A 16,836-nucleotide genomic window follows, 5' to 3' on the forward strand; every position below is an offset into this window, starting at 1 on the left:
TGGGGGGCTTTTCCTCACTCCCTTTACTGATCGTCCTTTGGCCGTGGCACATTTAGGGTCTGTGTGTTGTGCCCTTCGGTTTAGCTGGAGCTTTTATTCCCTCCTAACTCCCTTTCCACAAATTCCATCCTCTCTTTTTCACTCCCAACCAGATGGACAGCCCAAAAAGGTTCGGAAGGTGCCTCCTGGACTCCCCTCCTCGGTGAGTGGTTGGGACCCCTGTCCCCTGCACCCCCATCCTCAGCACTGTCAACCCCTGCACCCCCATGCCCTGCAATCCCACTCCCTGCACCCCCATCCCCGGTGCTGCCAATCCCCCATCTCCACCGCAACATCTGCGTGCAGAGGGGGAAACCTTTCCCCACCCCTCCCTGCATGGGAGCTAGAGGGAAGCACTGAGGGCACCAAGGTGGGCAGAGGGCTCCTGCCCTCCCCCCCCCCCCCCCCTCTTTGAGGTTACATCGCAGTGCCCCCGATGCAATGGGATATTCGGGGCGGTCGGATTTCAGTGCAGGAGGAGAGCAGAGCAGCTGGGGCTGCTCCAGGTGTGCGTGCTGCCCGCGCTGTTTTATGGGCAGGCCGAGCAGGCAGCAGGAATACGTCTGTGGATGTTGGAGGGGAGAAAAGTGAACAATGGAGTAATGGGATCTGCAGGAAAGGCCGCTTTGGGGGGGGAGGGGGAGGCAAGGGGGTGTGCAGGAACGTGGGGGGCTGCAGTGGAGGCACCCCGTGCTCTGAGAGGGAAGACCTCACTGCAAGAATGTGAATATTTGGAGATCCCAAAGTGTGTGTGGGGGGGGAAGCGACCCTGCTCCCAACAAATGGCCCTTTGTTGGCCTCAGATTTCAAAGGTGCTGCCCCCCCCCCCTCCCCCCTTTGCCCCCGGGTGCTGCTCGGTGTTTGCTGCACCCCAGCTATTCCAGCACTGCTCCGTTGGGGTCCTGCAGAGCAGTGCAGCACAGCTCACAGTGCACCCCCAAATTCAAGCGGGCCCCTTCCCGGCCCTGAACTCCGCTTTGCTGTTGAACTTCCACGCTGTGGGTGGGGGGGGAGAAATCCACACCTGAGTGGCGTTGGGAAAAGGGAAAAAGGGGGTGGGGGGTGGGACCGACGGCAGCGGATCAAAGGCGGACGGCGGCTCTGTGTTATCGCTGGAGCCCGTGCAGAGCAAACAGGTTCAAAAAGCTTCTCCTTCAAAGCAAAGCTCCCGGCTGTGCAGCTCAGCAGCGGTCATGGGGACGGTGCCCACGGTCACGGGGCAGCACGGGGGACCCCATAGACCCCCGTGGGATCGGGGCGGGGTCGGGGGCTCGCTGCTCATCCTCGGTGGGATCCCCGTGCTCCTGCCCCACTCGGTGCATTTAAAGGGGAAAAAAAACCAGAGGGGGAAAAGGGAAAAAAAGAGGCAACAGCACATGAATGCCTTCAGCTCCCTGCACTGCTCCTGCACAGCCCTGGGCCGGCCCTCGCCGCGCTGGCAGTTCCAACTGGAGGAAATGACCTCACCTGGAGGTCCCCTAGGCCGACGCCGGGGTTTGGGGGGGGGGGGTTGGGGGGCTGTGGAGGGGGGGCTGGCTCTGATTTACCGCTTCCTGCGGCGTTCGGCTCAGCACCGCCCCGGGGGATCCCCGCAGAGACCCCAGTGGGATGCATCGGGTCGGGGGACGAAGCGAAACCTCCTCCCCCCCCCCCCCCAACGCTTTCGCAGCCCCACTCCCTCCTTCCCCCCGCTGGTTTCTTTCCCCTCCTTGGAGCTCTGGATGCATTAAATGGATGCGGGGGCCCCCCCGCCCCGCACACACAGCTGCCTCGCACGCTGGCCGGGCGCCAGCCCCTGGCAGATGGCGCGGGGCCCATTAGACGTGCTTCATTCGATTCCCCCCCCCCACACCCCCCCTCTTCCCTCCCTCCCTCCCTCCCCCCCCTGTCCCAGCTCCCGCTATTTAATCAAATTAGAGGAAAAGTCAATTTACTGGATTCTCAGTTCTTCGCAGCCCTCCTCCTCCTCCTCCGTTCCCCCGCTCTCCCCGACCCCACCGGCCCCGCACGCACAGTGCGGTGCAGAAAGCAAATTTGGGGGGGGGGGGGGGGTGAAGGAGATGGGGGGGGTTGAGCCAGGGCTGCAGGGCAGCTGCCAGCACCCGTCAGGTTTTCCCCTTCCCTCTATTTCCCTTCTTTTTTCCTCCCATTGCCATGGATGTCAGCCAGTTGCTTCCAGCTCTGATGTAGGGCAGAGCCCCCCCCTCCCCCCCCCAACTCCTGGGGGGCTGGAGGGGCTGATGGTTGTGGGGGGGGGGGGGTTGCCTCATCCCAGGGATGGAGATGGGCACGGGATGGGGGGGGGAAACTGTATGGTCCAGGGGAAGCAGGAGGAGAAAAGCAGTACTGAGAAGCAGGAACCAATGGGGGGGGGGGGGGGGGGGAGCTTGGCATTTCCATTCCCCCCCTTCCCAAAAAAAAGAAAAAAAAAGAAATTCTCAGCGTTGTGGGCAATCAGAGGAATGGAGGGTGGGGTGGGGTGGGGTGGGGTGGGGGGTGGGCACCGAGCACCCGTTCCCATCCCAGCAGAGCTCTGTCCTCCAGGAGGAGCGTTCCCGGAGCCCCCACCTCTGCTTTCGGGGGCATTGAAACCAACCCGAAATCAAATGGTGGTTTCGGAATGAAGGGCCTCTGGGGGATGGGGGGGGGGGGACGAAAATAGGTGGCAGCAAAGGTTCTCACATCGTTTCGGTTTCTTTGCGTGTTGGATTCCTGCGTTCAGAAATGGGAACCGCTGCCCCATGGTGCCCTGGGGGGGGGGTGGGGGGGGCTCCATGGGGCACGTTGGGTTCGTTTGGGGAAAGCCAATCTTCTGCCTCACAGAGCCACCAAAACCTGGCAGGGCTGGGTGCCGTCCTGCACCCTAACCCCAACATCCTCCCCCCCCTATTTCCAGTGGTTTGCAGCTGACCCCGTGCACGAGCACAGGGAATGGGGCCGGAGGGGTTTTGGGGTCTGTCCCCACCGCCCCGTCCCGTCCCACGGCCTCGGGTGTGGGTTTGCATGCAGAAACGACGGCGTTTGTGGTTGCTCATAAAAAGCTATAACCGCAGAAAGGGGAACTGGAGCAGAGCACCGAAACTGGGACCAGTACGGCCTCCTGGACACCGTTCTGGGAAGGCACGGGCTGCTGGGGGCTCTGCCCTGCGTCCCCAGCCCCGGGCTGCTCCACTCCGTGCTGTCCCCCCCCCTCTGTCACCCTATGTGCTGAGCCCCAGGGTAACACGCTGCTCCTCGGCCCTCTGTGCCTCGCAGGTGTATCCATCCAACTCAGGTGATGACTACAGCAGGGATCCGGCTGGATACACCCCCTCGAAACCTCCCAGCACTGTGTACCCCGGAGCCTTCTATATGGCCGGTGAGTGGTTGGCACACGGCGTGGCCAGAAGGGGAGGGATTGCACCACGTCGGTTCGGGGCTGGAGCACACGGTGCCCTAGAGCACCCCCAGGTCCTGCAGGGGCGGGGGCAGCAAGGATGGATGCGACCCCTGACCCCGCTCACAGCTCTTCCTTTCCTTCCAGACGGGCTCCACAACTCTCCAGACCTGTGGAGCTCTCCCAGTGCCATGAGCCAGTCCAGCTACGGGGCCATGCTGGGCAGCTCCTCCTCCCCGCTCCCGCAGTCCGCCGGCTTCAACAGTTTACATCAGCACGAACGCATGGTAACACCCCCAGTGTCCCCCCCCCCCCCCCCCCTTCCCAGAGCCCCCCATTGGGGCTGGGTCAACGGCAGAGCCCCCACGGCCTCCCCAGCCCCCGCCCCAACCCCTGACCCCCTGTCCCTTTCCTGCAGAACTACCAGCTGCATTCAGGAGAGGTGAATGGTGGGCTGCCCTCCGTATCGGGCTTCTCCTCCGCCTCCACTCCGTACGGCGTCTCCAGCCACACGCCGCCGATCAGCGGGACCGACACCATGATGGGTACGTGCTCCCCCCCCCAGGGAACCCTACTGCCACTCAGGCACCAAGCTGGAAAGCCAAAACCCCAAGATCAGGGCTGGGGTGCCCCTATCCGGGTACCTGGATGCTGCTGATCCCTTTTGTGTCTCACCAGGGGACAGCTCGCTCCTGCTGGGTGCATGGGAGGGGGTGGATGTGGGCTTTGCCATGCAGCAGAGTGGGTCTGGGGGGGGCCCACGTTAAAGCCCTGAGTGCTTTAATCTCTGACCCCACTGAGCCCCTTCCAAAACGTGTCACCGAAATGAACTGTGTTCCCTGTGAAATGAGCACCTGGATTCCTGGGGAAAGGATTGCTCAGAAAAAGGAGGAAACACATCGGGATGGACTTGGATGAGGTGCCTCGTGCCTGTGGCTCTCTGGTGCAGTGACGTTTTTGCCCTCCCTCCGCAGGTAACAGAGGAACCACAGCTGGGAGCTCGGGAGATGCGCTTGGGAAGGCACTAGCTTCAGTAAGAGCTGCTGCACATCCCCGACTGTTCTGTGCCCCTGCAGACCTCCCTCTGCACCGAGGACCATCTAGGCAGTGGGAAGATGGACGCGTGAGAAGTCGGGGGGAACCTCTGCACCCTCAAACAAACACAGCTGCCACTCTGAATCCTGGCACTGTGCAAAAAAAAAACCCCTTTGAGCAGATGGGGAACCTGAGGCACGGGGCGTTACCACGGTCCCACGGGCAGACCCATGCCCACGTAGCCCTCATTGTGGGGCCGGTGCCCAGTCCCAAATCATGCTGCTGCAAACTGGAGGGCACCGTCCCACTGGGGAACAGCATCCTCTGCTGTGGGCAGCAGAGCTCGAGGCTTCCCCTGTTGCATTCAGCACGGGGACCTCTGCTTCTGCCTGGTGCTTTGAGGAGGGCTCAGCACTGCACCCCACCGTTATTTTGGGGAGCTCCTGCTTCCCTTCAGCACGGGAAACCAAGAGGGGATAGTGCAGGGCAGGTGCTGGGGGGGGGGAGATGGGCGCTGGCAGTGGGGCAGGAGGGACATGCAGCAGCACTGGGGAAGGGGAGTGCTCGCACAGGGCTGAGCACTGCTGACCGTGTCCTGCTTCCCTCCTTCCAGATTTATTCCCCAGATCACTCTAGCAATAACTTCTCGTCGAACCCCTCCACACCGGTCGGTTCCCCGCAGGGCCTTGCAGGTGGGTGATGCTGTTGTTCCTTGTGTAAAGAAACGCACAGGAGCTGTGAGGCAGCGTTCTTCCTAAAGAAACCCTCGTTAAAGACCCTCCACTTCGGGCACTCTCACCAAATCCCATTCGTTTTTAAAAGCAGGGGGGAGAGCTAAAGCATCTCTGCCACCCCCGAGCTCCTGGGGGAGCCCTGGCCTTGCACACCCCATCCCTGTGGGGCTTGGCCCTGACTTTCCTTCTTGTGGGATGAACCCAGTGTGAACTGGGAAGCAGCAAAACCCTTTCAGTGCCCGATGAAACCCCATACACTTGGTGCAGAGCCACCAGGCTGCTGCTGTGTGGCCCCGTGCAGTGTTGTGGTGGCCCAGCTTCCAGCCCCACCTAGTGGCTGCTGTGCCCAGTCCCAAGCTGTCCCTGTTTGTTCCCAGGCACATCCCAGTGGTCACGAGCGAGCGGACAGGGTGCCTTATCTCCCAGCTACGAAGGGAGCATCCACACTTTAGTAAGTGAAACATCTCCTGGCTCTTCTCCTTTTGTTGTGTCCCTGGGGGGGGGGGTGGGATCGGTAAAATCTTCTCCCCCAGGACCTGAAGGGGGAGGGTGGGCTGACGGAGTGGCGTGGGATGGAAGGGACCTTTGGTGGGATGAGGTCGAGCAGATTTGGGTGCTGATTCCCAACCCCCATCTGCAGTGCTGAGTCCAGCCCTGCTCTCTGCTCGCTGTGACACTTTGGTGTCCCTTGGGGTGGCACTGCCACGGTCGGCCTGCTTGTCTCCACATCTGCCCTGCATCCTGAGCTGCAAGGGGCTGCTGGCTTTGCGGCCGTTAACAGATTTCTTCCTCCACCCCTTTCTTTCAAGCAAAACAAAATGGAAGACAGGTTGGACGAAGCCATCCACGTGCTGAGGAACCACGCCGTGGGCCAGACGGCCGCCATGCCGAGCAACCACGGGGACATGCACGGGCTGCTGGGCTCAGCACCTGCACACAGTGCCACTGTGGGCAGCCTGGGCCAGGCCTTCCCTGCCTCTGTCATGGCCCTGGGGGGCCGGCACCCGAGCCTGGTGAGTGCTTCAGTGGGGTGAGCATCATGGTGCATAGCGTCCTGCGCTGGTTCCCCCCCTGTGTAGAGGTTGGTGACCACAGGAGTATGTTCTGAGCAGGTCTGGGGTCCCAGGCTTTGCTCCCCAGGCTCTGGAACAGAGCGATGTGTGCTGAGCTGTGCATCAGCTGCAGCAGTGGGAGCGTTGGCTCTGTGCTGCCAACCCCAGCCCAGCGGGGTGCAGGCTGCCCAACCCTCGCCCCTCGGAGGGGAGGTCTGTGCTGCTGGGATGTCCTGGCTCCAGTGGTGTTGGTGGGGGCTGCAGAAATGTTGGTGCCTGATGGAGCCGGGCAGAACGTCCTCTGCAGCCGGGGAGTCCTGGCAGAGAGGCTTTTCCATGGGATGGCAGCACCAGTGGGGGCTTCCCCCTTGTCTCTGCTGGTGGGTAGAGCATGGAGCTGCAGCCCCCAGGGCAGATTGCCTCTTCTCTCCTGCAATGGAGGGCTCTGTGCTGGGGGGACCTGTGCTGGCCCTGTCCCTTCCACCCCTCAAGCCTTGCTCTGCTCGTTCTGCTGTAGGTGGGAGGAGGTCACCCCGAAGATGGGCTGTCCAGCACCCCCAGCATGCTCCACAATCATGTCACACTTCCGTCACAGCCCAGCTCACTCCCCGACCTCAACAGGCAGCAGGACACGTACAGCGGTAAGGCAGCTCTGCACCTGGGCACACACGAGTCCCCCTCGATGCCAGGGGTTGGGGTCACCCCACATCCAGCTCGGGACTCCCAGTTCCACCCACTGCACCTTTCCCAGAGGTCCTTAATGTGGCTTCAGGCTCATCCTGCATGTTCCTGCCTGTGGGTACAGTGAGACCCCGGGCACTTCACTGCACTGCTTGGGGAAGGCTGGGCTGTGGAAGGTGTTGAGTGTTGAAATGGGAGTGAAGAGGGAACTGTAGAATTGGAAACGGCCCAGCAGGGCGAGATGGGGACGTGGTGCTGCCTGAGTGAGGACCCCCAGCCCTGCCCAACCTCTCTGTTCCTTGGCAGGCTTGTCAGGGGGGCTGGGCCGAAGCAGCGTCTCCTCGGGAACCAATGAAATAAAGAGGGAAGAGAAGGAGGATGAGGAGAACACATCAGTGGCGGATAACTCAGAAGAGGAGAAGAAGGAGCTGAAACCCTCCCGGAATAGAACAAGGTGCTCTTTGAACAGGTCTCTCCTTCACTTTGCAATGCTCTGAAGGCATTTGGGTTGGGCTACGGCCACAGTGACCCCCAGGCACTAGGCTTGGCCTGGTCCCTGTGGTGTGGACCCCCTGCCTGGCCTCAGAGGGGCACAGCCTGGGGTCCCGTGGCTTTGGGATCAACCATGCCAGGGAATGCTCCCTGCCACCTGTCCTGTTGTCCTTATGGCTGTGGGCTTTCCTCGTGCTCATAAAGCAGAGGGTTCAGGCCGTGCTCACTCAGGGCATTGCTTGTGGCTGTCCCCAGGCAGCACAGGCACTCAGCATCCAGGGCAGAGAGGGAGGGCTCCAGCCCTTCCCTGCTTCGGATCCGTTCCTTTGCTCTGGGCTCCTGTATCCCCCGTCACAGCCAGCAAAACACAGCAGTGGGTCAGGTGGGGGCCTGGCAGCGTGCTGGGCCGTCCCCAGCCTCGCCGTCAGCTTGGTCACCCTGCCACCTCCTGCCCTCCACCCAAATCCGTGCCACCAGGGTCTCCCCCATCACCTCCTCGGAGCCAGCACGCACCTCCCAGCGACAGCTCACGCCTTAATCACAGAACCACCGAATCATTCAGGTTGGAAAAGACCTCTCAGACCACCCCCCCCTCCTCCCCCCCCCCCAACTGACCACGTCCCCAAGTGCCACATCTCTGCTGTCTTTGAGCACCTTCCGGGGACGGTGACCTCCCTGGGCAGCTGTGCCACTTCCTCACCAACTGTGTGACGGTGGTTTCTTTGTCGTGTATCCAAACAAAAAAGAGAGGGAGGAAGAGGAAGAGTCTTAATGCTTCTCTCCGTGTCACTGCATGTCCCCGTGTCGCGGCGGGGGGACGTCTCGGTGCCTCCGTGTGTGTTTCTTGTCTGTGAGTTGACCAGTGCTGAGAGTGCACGCGAGGAATGTCCCTGTCTCGTTCTTATTTTAAACCATTAGTCAAGATGAGGATGAGGAGGACGATCTTCTTCCCCCAGAGCAAAAAGCCGAGAGAGAGAGAGAAAGGAGGGTCGCCAATAATGCCCGTGAGCGCCTGCGGGTCCGTGACATCAACGAGGCCTTTAAAGAGCTCGGACGCATGTGCCAACTCCACCTAAACAGCGAAAAACCGCAGACCAAACTGCTAATCCTCCACCAGGCCGTATCAGTCATACTGAACCTGGAGCAACAAGTTAGAGGTCAGTGAGGGTCCCGGAGTGGTGATATCTGACGGATCTGGTCGGCACGGGGCTGTCTGTCTGTCTGTCTCTGTGTCGTGTGCTGTGGTGCCTTGTGCTCTCTCTCCCCTGTGCCCTCGCATTCCCGAGGCTGTCGATGCCTTATTTTTTTTTATTTTTATTATTTTTTTAATTTTATCCTTTTTTTTTTTTAATTTTTCCTTTTTTGTTCTGTTTATATTTTTTTTTAATCTGTGATGATCTTTTAATTTTTTTTTTTTTATTTATTTATTTTTTCTTGCACACCCCCCTCCGTCCTCGGCCGCGTGCTGCATGCCGCTTCCCCGCTGGGCACCCGCAGCCCCACCACCACCACCACCACCACCACCTCTGCTTCCTCGGCCAGCAGGGAAACAAAAAAACAACCAGCAAACCATCAATACACCCAAACAAACAGCAAATCCCACCACGCCAAAGCCCACCCCTCCCTGCAGCACTGGGTGCTGCCCTCCCCTCCCCCCCCAGCAGAGTGCTGGGGACTGCTGGAGCCACTGTGGGGACAGTGGCCATGCTGCCATCCACACCGGGAGCTCTGCGTGTGCACGGTGGAGCCCGGAGGTTCCAGAGGACTTTGCTGCTTTGTTCCATACCGCAGTGCATGCTCCCACCTCCCGGTGCCGGGCAGGTTAACCCCTTTCTCTCTGCAGAGGCTGTTGTAACACACGAACCCGTGGTCTGTGCCTGGCTGTGCTGCTCTCTGCTGGCCTCTGCTGTTGCATTGATGTTGGAGTCCTTTGTGCCTCTCTTCAGTTTGTAATTTTTTTTTTGCTTTTCATAACGTATATATACATATATTTTTTTCCTGTCTCTTTTTTAATTTCCCCCCTTCCTTTTTTTTTTTTTTTTAATTATTATTTATTTTCTTTTATTTTCATTTTTAATTTCGAGTTTTTCTTTTATTTTGGTTCTGTTCTTTCCAATCTCCTACAGACAGTCCCCAGCCGTGACCTCTCGGTGGTCCCACTCTCTACCTTGTACTTGCTGCTTGCGGCCGGAGGCAGGAGCTGAGGAGCCGGGGGGGTTGGGAGAGGGGATCCGGGTCAGACAGAGTTGGCACCGTGTTCACTTTGGTCTCCCACGCTTGTCCCTTTTTAAACCCTCCTTGGACACAGCTGGGGATGCACACCGAGCCCCACGTGCAGTTTGTAGTGCAGGCAGATAGGGCCCGCTCCGGGACGGAGCGATGCCGACCCCACATCGCTTCGTGTAGGGCCGCAGTGGGGCCATGGGATGGCTCTGCTGGGTGACTTGGTGCCGCACTCGGTGGCAGGCAGGAGGAGAGGGTCGAGCTGTGGCAGGGAGCTGGCTCGCTGGTGACACCAGGTGACACCGGGCTGCGTCATCGTGCTGCTGTGCATCCTTAGGGGACACGTGTGGCCCCACAGAGCTCCTGCAGCACGACAGGGAGACGGCTGCAGCCCACCCGGGGCGTGCCTGAGCCACCAGCAGTGGGCAGTGGCACTGCTGGGGTGGCTGGAGGCGGTGGCACTACCGGGCACTGCTGGAGAGGCAGTGGCTGTGCCAAGCGGGCACCGTGACGCGAGGAGAGGACAGGACAGGGACAAGGCTGGCACCCAGGACCCTCAGATTTAGGGGCGTTCCGGTGAGAATTTTTGCTCTGGGGGAGAAGGTCGTCTGTACAGCAGAGGTGGGGGTCGCGGGGCTGCGGCGATGCCAGGGGGCAAGGTGCTGCCAGCACGGCGCTGCTCGGGGCACCTCGAGGTGCTGCCGGGGGAGGGAGCTGTCCCAGGCTCTCATCCCTGCCTGGAAGAGAGTATTCCCCCTTCCAGACTGCTGGGGGGGGGGGGGGGGGGAGGATTGGGCTCTCTGGGGTGAGCCGGGTTGACTTGGTGCACTTGAATGTGACCCAGGGGTGCCTGGCCCCCACCCCAGTGCTGCCCACACCCGTCAGAGGGTTGGGCCACAAACCCTTTGTTGGGGTTTGGGCATCATCCTGGGGGGATAAACCCAACGCAGCCAACGTCCCCAACCTTTTGTGGACAAAACAGTGGTGACGTTGTGCACGGGGTACAGCTGTCACCACTGCTCCCCACGCTGGCAGCACCTCCCATAGCTGCACACAGCCCCCGCAGCCCGGACCCCCCCCCAGCAGCACCCGCAGCAATTGGCTTTGCAAAACGAGGGCCGCTTGGGCCGCTTCAGTGGACAGCAGGAGCACTACCAGCACGGCAACGTCTGCCCCCTCCCGGAGCACCCCCCTGACTAACCCTGTGGTGCTGTGAACCCAGCAGTACAGACGAGGCCTTATCCCTGGAGGACAAAGATCTGAGGGACCGGGAGAGGAGAATGGCCAATAACGCCAGGGAGAGGGTGCGCGTGCGGGACATTAACGAGGCCTTTAAGGAACTGGGACGCATGTGTCAGATGCACTTAAAAACGGACAAAGCACAGACCAAACTGATCATCCTCCAGCAAGCGGTGCAGGTCATTCTGGGCCTGGAGCAGCAAGTACGAGGTATGGAAAGCGCCGGAGGTGCACCTCGGGGTCCCTCACCTCGGGGTCCCTCTCCCCATTCTCTGCGTGCGCGTGCACCTCTGCTGCCGCTCTGCTTCACGTGTGTGCTGACCTTTCCAGAGCCACCTCCCGGGGTTGGCTTCTCGGAGCCTCTCTGTCCCTTTTCCCGTTGTGCTGATGGCAATTTGGCACTTGGATCTCTTTGGAAATCTCAGCTCTTGGCTTTGCTGTGCTCCGGGTGCGGGCCTGGGCTCGAGCGCAGCCCTGCAGCACTGGAGGAGTGGGCAGAGAGCAGCTCCCACCTCGCATGTCCCACGGTGCCCTGCGCCTCTGTCCTCGCTCCTGGGAAGCACTGCTGCCCGGACTGAGCTCCTTTCCCCTCCCCTGCTGTTTCTTGGCACAGAACGCAACCTGAACCCCAAAGCAGCCTGCTTGAAGCGTCGGGAAGAGGAGAAAGTGTCCGGAGTGGTGGGAGATCCCCAGATGACTCTTTCAGCTTCGCATCCTGGGCTCGGAGACGGTCACAACCCCGTTGGACACATGTAAAGGTACCTTCCCCTACCCACTGATCCCAGCCAGGTCCTTCCCACCGCTGTGGGTACAGTACTCCCCTTTGCCATCCTCCTTCGGTGGGCAGGCTGCCTCTATTTGTAACAAATGAGGGGAAAAAAAGAGGCAAAACTCAACCAAACCACGAGCAGAGCCGCAGCTCTGCTGACGTACCCCGTCGTCGTGATCCCTCTCTCAGTTCGGGTTTTCCTTTTCTGCTTTTCAGATGGTCCCATTCCTCTGGATGCAGAGCTCAGTAGGGATCAGACCCTCACCGTGAGCCACGACCTTCTCGAACCATAAACTTTAGTACCGCTCATACTGACACACGTGGACGGATCCTGGCGTGACGTAAGGGGGTGGAAAAACACTTTGAAACGAAAAAACAAACAAACAAAAAATTGCCTTAAGTATAAAGCACGGAACAGTCAATACATATCACTCAGTTAGGAGAGGGTGGCGTGTTCTCTTGGCTCGTTCACAAGCAGCCAGCAGCAAAATTGTGCCTAAGCTTAAGATTTCTTTTTTTTTTTTTTTTAAAGGAAAAAAACAACATTAGTTACGAGATTTTTTTACGTAGAACAAATAGCGATGCCTTCTGGTTTTTGTTTTATTTTTTTTTTATTTTGGGTTTTTGGTTGTTTTTTTTTTTAGCTTCTTTTGCATATGTTTTGTAAGCGACGAAAAGGATTTTTCTTTTTATTTTTTTTTCCTTTTTCTTTTTATTTTTTTTTGTATAAAAACGATGTCTTGTACCCCACGCTTTTCTGCTGCTGTTTCTATAGTTAACGTTGCATCTTTAGGATCAACCAGAATATTAAAATTGTATTAAGAGAGACTGGATATAAAGAGAGGAATTCTCAGATTCGGCTCTTGAAAGCCACTAAAAGCGAATGTAGCCGCAGCGAGGAGGTGCTGGTCCTTGCCTGGCTTGAACCTTCCATTACAAAACAAAACTCGTGCTGAATTCTCCATCTCTTTGCTTTGGCCACTTCTGATTTGGGAAAAGGAAGTCGAGCAGCGGAGCAGCGTGCGGCAGCACCCAGCTCCTCCCAGGAGGAGACCCCCACCAGCACGGGGCCGGATCCCCTCCGCTCCTGGGGGGAGGACAGGAGCAGGCGCAGGGAAGCAGGGATGGCTGAGCTCCCGAGGTAAGCAGAGCGGCGGTGGAGGGAAAGCTGCCCACGTGTGTGAGTGCCCTCCCGGAGTCCGAGGCGCTTTTGGGGGCAGCGCTGAACAAAGACGACCGAACAAAGCTGGAGGGAGCGGGGAGGGCTCCCTGTGCTGTGCTCCCTTCGCTCTGAGCTGTCCTGGCTCACCCTGGGTGTGCCCAGCAGGATGGAGCCCCTGAACACGAAGGCTGCAGGAGGTGCTGAGCCCTTCTGGAGCCGACGACGGAGCCACCGGGATTCTGGTGGTTTTATTGGGTTTTCTTTTGTTTCTTCCCTCTCTTTTCTTCACCACGATCACTTCCGAAATGTTTTCTGCCCGCTCCTTCCCAGCTCGGTGGGCAGATGGGGGGATGCAGTGCCCCATTTCAGCGGTGTGGGAGTGGTGCCTGGGGGGCACGAGGTGGCAGCGAGCACAGCTGCAGCAGCAGCACCATCCCTGCTTTCTGTTTCTGGGCCCTGTGCTCCTGGGAGAGCTGTAGTGCTTCAGTACAGGGAAAGGGAAGGGCTAGCAAGCAGCATTAGGTCCTGTGGCATTTCCTTGGTGTAACCTGGTGCTCTGCAGCTCTGCTCTGTGCTCTGACAGAGGTTGCTGGATGCACTCGGGTCGTCCCTGTGGCAGCAGCTCAGATTGGGGCCAGGTGTTGGAGCAGGACAGGACCATCTCTCCCTGCTGGGGCAATGCGAGGTGTCAGATGCTCCTGGCTTTCCCTGCTCCCAGCATCACCTCTGTGGGGTGAGACCTGAGAGCAGGGCGGCCTGCTGCTCCACCCCACAAGCTTGCTGGCTTGCAGCACTCCTGCTCTGGGTTCTGCCTGTGGGACAGCCCCACAGCAGAGCTGGGTCCCGCCCGGAGCACCCCGCAACGCCCCAGCCCTGCAAACCAGAAAGGTTTAGAAGTGCTTCCCCAACACGTTGATTTAGCAACAAGAATTTGGGAAGGTGGTCGTGTACAGATGGATTTAAAGAAAATCTATTTGAAAAGAAAGAAAAAAATCCTATGAAAATCCATAAGCTGTCAGCAACATTGAGAGTTTGTTGTTAGCAAAACTGGTGAACTTCTTGGCAGGGCACAGACAAAAGCCCTTGAGTGCAAACCATGCTGTGCCGGAGCTTGGGGAGGTTTTGGTGCCTCTGTTTTTGCAGTGGGGACGTGGCATCTCTGCTCGTGTCTCACTCTGGTGTCCTCAGTGCCACGCTATGGGACAGGAGCTGGGTCACAGCCTGTGCACCTCGGGGCTGGGAGCAGGGCGTGCAGGAGCTGGGGCAGTGCAGGATGGTGCTCTGCCATCCCATCGCTCAGGCTCTGGGGTCCCCTCTGTTTGGCACTGGGAGTTCTTGCCCCCTCGGGCTGAGAAATGCAGAACTGTGACGTGGGACCTTGGGCGAGCAGCAGCCGGGCGGCGGCGGTGGGACGGTTTCTTCGAGGTTGTGCTCGAACAGGAAGGGCAGAACCAGGCTGGGATTTCCCCAGGAGTCTGCAATTTCAGGTTGAGTGCAGAAGCCTCTCTCCGAGGCGCTTTGTGTCTGAGGCACTCTGAAGCCAGCAGAGCCCTCGCCCCCCTCTGCAGACAGAGAGGGGGCCCCCGAGAACGGGGAGGCTTCTGCATGCCCCTCCGGCCCTGAGTTTTGCCTTTATGGAGTGATGTCTCAGTGCAGCCTGCAGTCCTGCTGCATGCTGTGCTGGCTGTGGGGGCCAGCCCCTGGCCTGGGGCTTTAGAACAGAGCTGGGGATGGGGAGGTGAAGCGGTGTAGGGCTGGGACAAGCAGAGAGCCCCACACACAGCGTGGCCAACCTACAGCAAGCCGCGGCCGCTGGATTCCCCCATTCCTGCTTGACACCAGCACTAGCAAGACCCGATTGCTGTACCACAAGCTTGCACGAGGTCTTTGCCCTGTTAAATCCTATGCAACCCCTTGTCCTCTCCCCCAGGGCTCTGCAGGTCCCAGCCCAGCCCTTCCCCTCTGCTCTGTCCGTGCCCGCTGAGCCCCGCTGCCTGCAGCTCCCAGGGCACAGCTTCATTTCCAGCAGCTCCAAAAGCATTTCCAGATCTGTGCCCTGAGAATGTGGGTCGGACGAGTGGCGAGAAGCAGGAGCAGCCCCTCCAGCACTGACTGGGGGGGGGGGGCAGGCCTGTCCTAGGGGGCTCTCCATGCACACTTGGCCCTCCTGTGCCTTCTGCGTGGTGCTCTGCCATCATCCTCCGTCCCGCAGTCGGTGGGAGCGGAGCAGCTGTACTCAGCTCTGCTGGCACCCAGTTTGGCTGCTCCTCCTTGGGCAGGAGCAGGGGCTCCACACCAGTATTTCTGTCCCTGGGTCTTGTGACAACCCTCCAGAGCCCACTGCCGTGGAAGGAGGGCAGGGAAAAGCCCTCACCCCTTCCACCCGGGGTCATACCGTGTGCTGAGGGTGCGCCACGCCCCCTCCCCCTGTCCCCAAATCACCCCAGAGCCACCAGCGTCCGAGCAAACAGCAGCACAGGGACACGGGGAGGGGGCCACGTGCTCCTCACCAGCAGCATTTGGTTGTGGGGAGGGGGGGGGGGGGAGAGGAACCTTTGGGGTGTGGGCAGTGAGTCGCTTTCCAAGGAGCTCGTTGACAAAGCGAAGCATCCCCCCCCCCCACCCCCACCCCGTGGTTGCTCTTTCTATATATTTTTGTAGGACAGGGTGGGGTGGGAGAGCAGATGGGAGAGGTGCCTGGGGAAGTTATTTTTAACCCCATACGAAGTTCGAGGTTGGCTTTTTCTTGGGGGAGGGGGGGAGGGGTGTTTTTTGGCCTTGAAAAAAAAAAAAAAGAAAAAAAAGAAAAAAAAATGGTCCTTGCTTTTTGATGTTTATGCTGCCTACCTGTAAATCCAGATGTACTTAAGTGGCTGAAATCCTTGTTCTTAAATCAGATACACATTATAGTTTTGAACTATATATATAGTAAATATATATATATATATGCCTAACCCAGCGAAAATGAAAATAAAAAAAAAAATAAAGTATTTGGGGGTGGGGAAATGCATTGTTCTTTGAAATGAATCACAATTGGGGGTTGAAATTGTGTTTCTGAGTGCCTCAAGATAAGAATTGTTTTCCTTTTTTTAAATAATTTTATACAAGTGTCAAAACAGCTGGCTGGATTATTTGGAGTTTTTAAATAATCCTAACTTTTTTAAAGTAGATTTTGAGAACTGTCCTGTATATAACAGTAATGTAGCAATAAATGTGACATTTTATAACAATAGTACTTTTTTTTCTCTTCCCCCCCCCCCATCTGTCTTTCAGATGTTGTATACCTATGAATGAAAAGTTGTAATAAAGGTTTTACCTTGTACTAAAAAACAAGTGAAGAGAAAGACAAGGTGACCCAGGGGGACCCGGCTGCTGTCCACCCTCTGTTCTGTGCTCTGGGCAGAGGGCTCAGCCCAAACCCATCACCACAGGTCCCAGTGTTGCCCCAAATCCATCCTTGTGCTTGCAGGGGGTGTCAGCCCTCTGCTGCTGCCTCATCACCTCTGAGGGAGCAGAGCCATTTCATTCAGTGTCTCTTTGTCCCACGCTGCTTCACCCCATCCCTTTTGCCTCCATGTCCCCTCCCAGGGGCCGATCCCATGTTGTTCCCCATGTTCAGCCCTGAGCATTGCACTGCTGGTGCTTTTCCCCCTTCCTTATCTCAGTGCAGAGCCAGGAGAGCCCAACTGCTGCCAAACACCAAATACCCATCAGTTATTGAGAAGTTTGAGACGTGAGCTGCCAGGTGAGGGGGTGAAGAGCGTTCTCAGGGTGCAGCCACCCATCCTTGTCAGGACAAGGAGAGGTGAGGACTGAGAAACCAAGGTTGTACCAAATCCAGAAATAAAGGAATGAGAAAAGCGTGCCTGGGAGCAAGGTTGCAGCTGGGAAGAGATTCACTGGGTTGAACACAATGCTGGCAAAGGGCTGGGGGTGTAGTGAGGGCAGGAGGTGCTGCAGAGCAGCCTTGAGCAGTTTGCCCCACACTTCACTGCGGTGCCCCCCTGGGCAACCAGGTTTGCTGCCCCTCTTCT

At 58.3% G+C, this 16,836-nt stretch overlaps 1 protein-coding gene across 9 annotated transcripts in view; it reads left to right on the forward strand.

The window, feature by feature from the left end:
• Positions 1 to 12,162, forward strand: part of TCF3 (transcription factor 3) — a 50,167-nt gene extending 38,005 nt beyond the window's left edge. For 3 of the 9 annotated variants that reach the window (XM_065745892.1, XM_065745893.1, XM_065745899.1), the window contains 13 exons: positions 153 to 202; positions 3,295 to 3,397; positions 3,563 to 3,702; positions 3,834 to 3,960; positions 4,390 to 4,448; positions 5,064 to 5,142; positions 5,562 to 5,635; positions 5,994 to 6,197; positions 6,754 to 6,877; positions 7,224 to 7,371; positions 8,328 to 8,566; positions 11,485 to 11,629; positions 11,857 to 12,162. In XM_065745892.1, coding sequence (XP_065601964.1) covers positions 153 to 202; positions 3,295 to 3,397; positions 3,563 to 3,702; positions 3,834 to 3,960; positions 4,390 to 4,448; positions 5,064 to 5,142; positions 5,562 to 5,635; positions 5,994 to 6,197; positions 6,754 to 6,877; positions 7,224 to 7,371; positions 8,328 to 8,566; positions 11,485 to 11,627 — 1,490 coding nt within the window. In that variant the 3' untranslated portion in view covers positions 11,628 to 11,629; positions 11,857 to 12,162. Of the gene's footprint in view, positions 1 to 152; positions 203 to 3,294; positions 3,398 to 3,562; positions 3,703 to 3,833; positions 3,961 to 4,389; positions 4,449 to 5,063; positions 5,143 to 5,561; positions 5,636 to 5,993; positions 6,198 to 6,753; positions 6,878 to 7,223; positions 7,372 to 8,327; positions 8,567 to 10,854; positions 11,082 to 11,484; positions 11,630 to 11,856 lie in introns of those variants that run through there. The other 6 variants (XM_065745894.1, XM_065745901.1, XM_065745895.1 and 3 more) reach the window with 5 other exon arrangements.
• The last annotated feature ends 4,674 nt before the right edge of the window (positions 12,163 to 16,836 follow it).

Source organism: Cyrtonyx montezumae, unplaced genomic scaffold, assembly GCF_038088225.1.
Source record: "Cyrtonyx montezumae isolate F1298 unplaced genomic scaffold, pur_monq_1.0 scaffold_39, whole genome shotgun sequence".
Taxonomy (NCBI): domain Eukaryota; kingdom Metazoa; phylum Chordata; class Aves; order Galliformes; family Odontophoridae; genus Cyrtonyx; species Cyrtonyx montezumae.